Below are 8,740 nucleotides of genomic sequence, written 5' to 3' on the forward strand. Positions count from 1 at the left end.
TATGATAGTTAGACACTCAGGTATATGGGAGGGAAGATCAACAGTAGGGCATGGAATTTTATGGCGGGCATGACTGCCAGCACTAGTACTGTACCTCACCTTTCCCTGTAGGAAACCCTGCAGGGGAAAAACCAGGCAGTAGAGTACTGGACCTCTACTGACTGCAGTGTTCACAACCTTCTTTCATTTGTTTCTTCCTTTCCTGTTTGTTGTATCCATTTTCTGCCTCTCATCTTCCATTTCCACTGTCAGTTGTTTGATCAATCAATCGATTTCTTTCACTCTCTCCCTCTCCTTCCTTCTCTCTTTCTCTCCTGCCTTCTTTTTCTCTTTCTTTCTTTCTCTCTCTCTCTTTTCTTCTTTGTTTTAACATGTTACCACTTTGCTTGTTGCAAAGGGACTGATTCAAATCTCCAAGCAGTAGCACACATCAGCAGTGCACCAATAATAACCTATCAAAAACAATCAGTTCTCAAAGCCAATTTGACAGCAGGAAGGGAATCAACTTTGTTTCTGCATCCACTCTTTCCTCCCAATATTTGAAATTCTCCGAACATTTTATCACAAGGAGAATATCTGCCATAGTGATAGAATTATATGCGCTGTTAACATTATTTTCTTTCTGAGCCAATACATTTTCAATATGAAATTTTATAGGATTTTCCCAAACACCTGCCAGTGAAACTTTCAAGGAGTTGTTAGCATTCTGATAAATGTGTATGGGTCTATAACCAAGTAACTGGAATTAAAAGGATTTGGCTCTTGATACATTTTGAAATGGAAAGAGTCCTTTGTGGATCATTTCTGCAATATTCTAAAAACAGTCTATACAGCAGCTGCAATATAAGCATGCCATTTAAGATCATGATGGTCATGCAGGTAACCCTGGTTCTCCTAATCTCCCCTTGGTATCCAAGCTTTCTGATACTCTCATTCGTCATGTCTCGTCTATAACTTGGTTCCAGATTTTATGGCCCAGTACAACCACTCTGCACTAAGGGGCATAAAAGGGCCAGAAACTAGACTGCCTTACCCTTTGCTGCACCCATCTCATGGTATTAAGGAGGACGCCCTCACCAAGAACCCTGACTGGTTTCAGCAGGGGCTCTGCCTGCCTGAGGACTGCGAAAGCAGATTGTTGTAACTTGATACTGGAAAGCTGTGTTCCCATTGAACATTGCTGGATTTGTGGGTGCTCAGCTCTCTCCAAAAACCAGACTGTTGTTCTCCACGGGTACATTCTTCACTGTATTCTTACTTAAGTATTGTCCTAATCTGAATCTTGTCTATGCTCAAAAACTCCGGCATGGGTATGGTGATGCTTTACACCTAAACTGGCTGGCCCAGCTGATGATATAGGTCAATGATTCTCATCCAGGGTGCCTCAGCACTCTTTGATACCTTTAGATCCTTTCAATGGGGTTTAGGGGCTGCCATGTAACACTGGCACTGTTAGATGTATAAGCATGATTCACAAGATAAACCCAGAGATTTCAAATAGGAATCCATTGTGTTAAAACCATTCTGACCTGCTGTGGTCTTTCTGAAATCTTTGCAACAGAATTGCTCTACTATTTTTCTGTAGTGAAAAAGTGAGTGAGCTGGTATTTTCTAATGGGTGCCTTGAGTTTAACAAGGGATGCCTTGAGTCTACAAAGGCTGAGAACCACAGGTATAGGCTCAACCTGATGCGCCCCAGTTTTGGAGTACTAACACCCTGCAAGGTCTGATGACATGTGAAGACTGGCAACAGAATAATTAGATAGGCAGGTGGGAGAAAAGGCCCGGCAAGTTCCTACCGTTGTTCCTGTGGGATAGGGCTGTTATTTGAAATGGTGCATGTAGATGCAAAAGGCCGCTGACAGGAAGAAGCCATCTGTATGTCAGTCCTCAGCAAAGCAGGATTGGTGCCCATGGTACTGTCAGATGTCACAACAGTATGGTTAAGGCCTTCTTTGTAACTTCGAGATTCTGTAGCAAATGAATTGAAAGACATGTTTTGCTTTTTTTAAAATCAGTCTTCTGAGAACTCAAGCACAGATTCCATAAATGCATTTGCAAAATGCCCCTGTCCCTCCTGCTCAATGTAACAGGAGACGTGCTGTAGATTCCATACCTTTATTTAAAATCTTAGCTGTTGTCATTACACTTAAAGTTCCAACTTTACCTTACCTTAATTGTTGTAAATTTCTAGCAAAGGAACAATTGAGAGAGAGAGGGCAAATGGCACAGAACTGCACTACTTTAGTTGATTGATTTACCGTCCAGGGTACGTTCTCTAACCCTCAAGATGTGAACAGATAAAAATGAACTATTTAAAATTCTTTCCCCCATTCTTCACTCTCCAACGTAAGACAGATGTTTTAATTAGCAGCATGTACAACATCCTTTATCCATTCATCAGATACCTAAGCTTCCTATCACTTAGCTACTGAGGTACATCCTCTTAGTCTAGTCTTGTCCATTGAGAAAAGATAGTAGGACACAACTGAGGTTAAAGGGCACTTGAGAGGGACTTGGCAGATCTGTGTTTAGTTCTTGGGACTGCTGAAGGCTTTTTTCAACATCATTCGTGATCAACCTCAGGGGAGTGGCTGCACCCCCCCTTTTGGATTGGACCACAGTGCGGGGGCCTCCGGGACTTTTAAAAGTTCCTAAAGCAGGTGAAAATACTTTATTTCTTCCCCTTCCTACTCAGAGAAGCATCCTCTCCCTGCCCCTTTCCTCCCCATCCCTGCCCCTCCTTCTCCTAGCTTCTGGTCATGAGAGCAGAGAAGCAACAGAGCCATTCCTGCCTGCTGTCAAGGAGCTGTGCTCAGCTGGGGATGGGGACAAGGGCAGCAGGGATGGATAGGGGCTCCCCCTTTCCCACACTGGGACTAGGCAGGGTGGGAGAAACTCTTCAGGAACTTTCCAGTTGCCCTGTTACCACTGTCCCGTCCCTAGCTGAGCCCAGGCCCACTCTGCCTTGCTGGCTCTGAAACTTCTCTGCCCCTTCCCCTCCCCGGTGGAAAATGCAGCAGGGGCAGGCAGGGGAGAGGGGGGTGGTGGGAGGGAAAGAGGTGGAGAGGGGGCCATCTTTGAGCATCAAGGGGAAGGGATGGGGTATTTTCACTTACTTGAGGGCTTTAAAAACTCCCCAGAGGCTCCCACAGTGTGATCTGTCCACACTGGTGGGGCAGAGGAGGGTGGGAGCAGGGGGTGCTGATACACCTGCAATAAGGGTTACCTATCTTGCACCCCACTTTAGGAAACCCTGGGTCCACCCCTGAACCACTTACACAAAGGAAAACATGTAACCCGCCTTGAACAGAAAGATGCCATTAGATAAGCGTGAGACTTATGTTCTTATCGTATACGTGTGTCCACACTGGGTTTAAGAGCTTAAGTGCTAGTTTCAAACTAATGTAATTTTAAAGCAACACAAAGCACTATGTGTAGACAAGCTCTTTGTTGAATCTGTAAAATTCTCATGTAGACAAGGCCTTGCACTCTGATCCTACAAACACTTCAGGATTTGAATAAGTTAACATGCATGAATAGTTCCACTGACCTCAACCTTTGCAAACTGGAGCCTAACTACAGAGATTATATTATAATCTCCAGTTAACTGCTATCACTTGAGCCCAGAGATGTAAAAGAAGTTGGAACAAAACACGAAAAAAGCACACCCTGGGGAACAATCCAGCATTGGCTCTGGGGAACATTTAAGATGAACCAATAGATCTTTCCCATATCTAAATATTTATGATTCTGTGAAGAGGAAAAAGTAGAGGCTCTTATCCTTGTAAACTGAACTGCAGAACCAGCCTAAAACACAGTCTTTCTTTACCTTCAGTTCACAGCATAGCAAAGTGGTTATATCAGTTGAAAAAGGTAGATGTAGGTACTTAAAAGAAATGCCTGAGATAACAAAAACTACAAAATCAATGCTCTGAGTGAAGACTATTTGAATTCTTAACATAGCGCACATACTGTAGGGAGTAGCAAGGTGCTAACCCCCAAAATTTAATTTCAGAGAGAGGAAAAATGTATTTGCAATTACTATACTCATTGGAAAAATCAGGTCTACAAACTGAACTCTGAAGATATTTCCTACTTCTAAGAAAGGGGGAAATTTGAAAATTCTGAATCCGCACCTGCTGTAGAGCTGCAGAGTAGATTATGATCTTGTTTACACTGGTACAAATATGGCCAAATATCAAGCCTCTAATGTCAAAGCACTGTAGGCCCAATTCTACAGGGCTGATTTTGGCTTGGCTTCTGTTAGAATCAACAGGATCCATCTACACTAGTTTTTAAAGGTGCAACGTTACAGGTTCAAGTTGGATGGTTTTACTGTACATTAAAGTATAATTTCTTTGCCTCACCTATTGTTTTAGAAGGTGTTATCAGTAATTAGGCAGAACTACGTAACTCAACCTAACATCACATCTTTAACATCTGCTCTAGATGAGACCTCCTAGATAGAGGTGCACTGACATATCAGTTGCATATTAGATTGGCACCAATAAAAGGAAAATTAACATTATTGGCAGTTGGCTTTTTTTGGTTGGTGTCGCCAATAATGTCACCAATAAATGCTGTGTGCATGTGCGCAGCTGCAGCATGGGTGTGGCCAGGAATGCAGCCCAGCAGCTTGGAGAGCAGCCTCCTGACAGTAAGTCTGTGGAGGGGAAGGGATGGGGGAAGGAAGAGACATGGTGGGGCAGATTGAGGTACCCATGGTGAGGGAGGGGCTGGGGCAGGGGCAGGTGCTGCCCAGCCAGGGTGGTGAATGGACCCCAGGGTGGGGTGGAGCTGTGGGCAGCTCGTCCGGGGGGTGCAGGGGGAAGGTGGGCACAGCTCCCTGCCACTGTGCACACCCACAGGAGAGGCATAGGAGGCATGTGCCCCCCAGATTTGTGCACAGCCTCTTCAAGGTGGGGGCTGGGCTGGAGCTGCACTTGGGGTGAGCAGCAGCGCTACAAGGGGGACTATGAGATGGGCTATAGCCACCCCAAAATTTGCTATAGCTCCCCCACCCAGGGCCACTGCCACCTGCTCCACCTCTGCCTGTCCTGAGCACAGCCCTGGCCCAGCCTGCCTCCCACTACTCCTCCCCCTCCCACTACTGGGATGAGGCCAGCACAGCCCCTGGCCCCAAGCACACAGTGGGCAGTCTGCCCTCACCCTGTGCACAAATCTGGGGGGTACATGCCCCCCATGCCTCTGCCAGGGGTGCGCGCAGCAGTGGGGAGCTGCCCCTGCCTTCCTGCCGTGCTCTCCGGATGAGGTGCCAGCAGCTCTACCTCATGCCCCACCCCACCCCAGGGTCCATTCACCACCCTGGCTGGGCAGTGCCTACCCCAGCCCCTTGCCCCACTCCTTTCCTCACTGTGGGGGCCTTGATCTGCTCCTCCCACACCCCTTCCCTTCCCCACACCCTTCACCACCACAGACTTACCAGCCGGACACTGCTCTCCAAGCTGCTGGGCTGCACTCCTTTAAATAGGTTATCAGATCAGTATCAGCTGACATAGCTGGTTAAGCAGCCATTGGTATTGTCCAAGAAAATCTTTCTTGGTGCACCCTTACTTCAAAACCCAACTGTTCTTCCCCAAGCTAACAGGTGATGACTCCTGGCACAAGGCAATACCATGAAGATACTTGGCAAGCACAGCACTACACAGGGCTTGAAAGCCCATTTACATGGATTCTCCTGGCTGGCTGTTACACTTCAATTCTGCAAAGAACCTGTGGGTGTCTTCAACCCTGCACATAGCAGGCTGGGAGCACAACAAGGGTAACTGTAGACAAGGCCTTAGGAATGCAGTTACAATAAATTTTAGGAGGAATGGAATTTTTGAAACATTGCAAAGTTTATTCCACTCCAGTGCCATATCAGCAAAGTGAAAACAGTCAATCCAAAGCGGTCAAATGCAACAAATAACCACATTTTTTAAAACTGATAACAATGTTTGTTAAAGGGAGAAAATCAGGGCTTCAACTTTCACTGCTTTGAGACTTTAGCAGTCATTTAGGCCTCTGTAAAGTGAACATATAAATGGGTATAAAACACCGTTGCTTTGATTTAAGTAGCATTTTACATCAACCTTACATGGAAATAAAAAACTGAACAAGGTGAAAAGCAGCAGAGAATCAGCCTTTGCAATCTGCCAACACAATGTGATCTCCTTTTATTCAGCTATTCCCATGTCTGGTCTCAACAAATCAAGAGGCACACCTCCCACAAAAGCAGCTTTGTTTTTAATTCAATTAAAAACAAGCCTGCTGTGCAGTTCAGCTACAACCTCTATTGTGTGATCTAGTGTCCACACTTACCCGACCAACTGTTAACCCTGTAGCTCAAGGGATAGTTCATCTACACAGTATTGTAGTTTCTGTGAATTCTCATACTTGTGGTAAGAAACTGTGTTAGCAACTGTTTGTCTGTAAAGCATTGGTGCTTGTAATAGAGTGCACCTGTTAAAGCTGTGCCCCTGGATCTCTTAACATGCTGACAAGTTAAAAGCCCAGTACTACTTCAGGTCAAATTTGCACAGTTTACAGATTTAAAAAACATGTTTTTTTATAATGATCAGTGCTACAGCCTTAGAGGCACACTGGATTTTTTGGCAATAACAATAAGTCTGCAAGTAGATCCTAGGTAAGAACTGGGGTAATACATGAGCCAGGACATAGCCTTTGTAATGCTAGAAAGAGTAAGTAGTGGGTTCTTTTTGTTGCAACAGTATGCGGATGATTTTGAATAAACATAAGAAACAAGAAAGTGGTATGTTTTATGGACTCACTTTTCAGTGTAAACCCTTCTTTAAATAGAAAACACTAAATCTCTTCTCTGTGAAACATTTAAACACTCTCACTGCTATCCCAGGTTTCCACAATGGCAGAGGAGAGAAAAAAAAGTTAGATTTAGCCATTCTTCCTCATGCATCAGCCCTAAAAATAATTCCTTTTCAACCTGACTGAATACAGAGGACAGATTCTGGCCTCTTGCAACTACAGGTGCACAGATAAATATTCACTTGGCTGATACCAATAGTCAATTATTAACCAGCCATATTGGCCAATACTGATCCAATAACTGATTTACAGGAATGCAGCTGGGCAGTGTGGAGAGTAGCTCCCTTCAGGTAAGTATATGGAGGGGAAGGGGCATGGGAGGGGCAGATTGAGGCCCCCCACAGTAAGGGAGGGAGTGGGACAGGAGCTGGGGGTGCTGCCCAGCCAGGGCAGTGAATGGGACCTGGGGCCAGGACAGGGAGTATGACAGAGCCATAGGTGGAACATCCAGGGGATCAGGTCCTGGTGCTTAAAAACGGTGGCGGCAGCGGCGCTTGAACTAAAGCTCGTCAAATGAGCTTTAATTCAAGTGCTGCCACCGCTATTTTAAGTGTGGGGATGCTTTTAACAAGAGCGGAACCAAGCAGGGCAAGGGTGGATGTGGGTTGCCTGCTGCAGGCTTGGGGTTCCCCACTCTGCTGCCTTTGCCTTGGGATCCCCAAGACAGCTGCGTGCCCCCTGCCTGCCCGGCAGTGGGAGGCACAACTCGCCACCCCACTGCTGCTGAGTGGACATGGGATACACGGCCAGCGTGGACCTCCTGAGGGAAAGGCAGCAGGGGGGAGAGGCCCAATCCCACAGTAAGCAGCTTGCATCTGCCCCACGCACAAATCTGGGGGGTGCACACAGTGACAGGGACCCACTCCCCTGTGCCCCTAGACGAGCCTCCTGAAGCTCTGTCCTGCTCCCTGCCTTGGCCCCATTCACTGCCCTAGCTGGGCAGCACCCCTAGCCCCAGCCCCACTCGCTCTCTCACTGTGGGGGCCTCAATCTGCCCCCCCCATCCCTTTCCTCCCCCATGCCCCTTCCCCTCCACAGACTTATCTGCAGTGCACCGCTCTCTACGCTGCCTGCCTGCATCCCTGGCCATGTGCATGTGTGTGGCTGCGCACATCCACACGGCATCCAGGGGCCCCGGCCAAAAGGGATATTGTATTTATTGGTGACATTATTGGCTACACTGGCCAGAAAACCTGATAGCCAATAATGTTTATTTTCCATTTATCGGTGCTGATCTGACATGCAATCGATACATCAGTACTCCTCTACTTGCAACTCTAAATTTCAGGCTGGATCCTCAGTTGTTCACACAAGTGAGAAGACTGTTGGGAGATGGGAGAACACTGAGCCGCCTTTCTACTCCTCCACATCCTGGATTGGTTGAGGACCTAAATGGCCTTTAGAACATGCTGGCATAGTCTAAAAGCTGGATGAAAAGACTCTAAAACAACTCCCTAGTAATAAAAGAGCTGTAAAGGGACAAGAAGCCATGTGTGATGCTTGGAAATTTTTGGCAGCCAAGTCCACTATTCAATCAATCCTTATTGGCTTGTTCAGGGAATGGTACAAAAACACTCCTAACAAAACACTTACAGGAAGCCATGTCAATTGATATTTACCCCAAAAAAGCCCCTATCAATGGTTGTATTTAGAATGCACATGGAAATGTAATCTGTGGCTTTTATCTTCCACTCTTCAATCTTCAAGCATATGAATCCATTCTTTTAGAAAGATTTCCTGTCAAACTTTCATCCACACAGAGTGAATTTAAAGCACTCAAGAGTGTACCAGAAAAGTTGGACTGGAGAAGATCCTGTATCCTGTAAAATATATTTCTGTTTTGGATATTTGTGTTCTACTGGGGGGAAAAAACCCCCCAAACCTTCCCCCCCCC

At 46.2% G+C, this 8,740-nt stretch overlaps 1 protein-coding gene across 5 annotated transcripts in view; it reads right to left on the reverse strand.

Moving 5' to 3' along the window:
* Nucleotides 1-8,740, reverse strand: part of TNS3 (tensin 3) — a 364,194-nt gene that overhangs the window by 36,491 nt on the left and 318,963 nt on the right. For all 5 annotated transcript variants that reach the window (XM_019509126.1, XM_019509125.1, XM_019509129.1 and 2 more), the window contains one exon: nucleotides 1,800-1,971. In XM_019509126.1, the coding sequence (XP_019364671.1) occupies nucleotides 1,800-1,971 (172 nt within the window). The remainder of the gene's footprint in view (nucleotides 1-1,799; nucleotides 1,972-8,740) is intronic.

The sequence above is a fragment of the Gavialis gangeticus genome, unplaced genomic scaffold, assembly GCF_001723915.1.
Source record: "Gavialis gangeticus isolate Ggan-Ray unplaced genomic scaffold, GavGan_comp1, whole genome shotgun sequence".
Lineage (NCBI taxonomy): Eukaryota > Metazoa > Chordata > Crocodylia > Gavialidae > Gavialis > Gavialis gangeticus.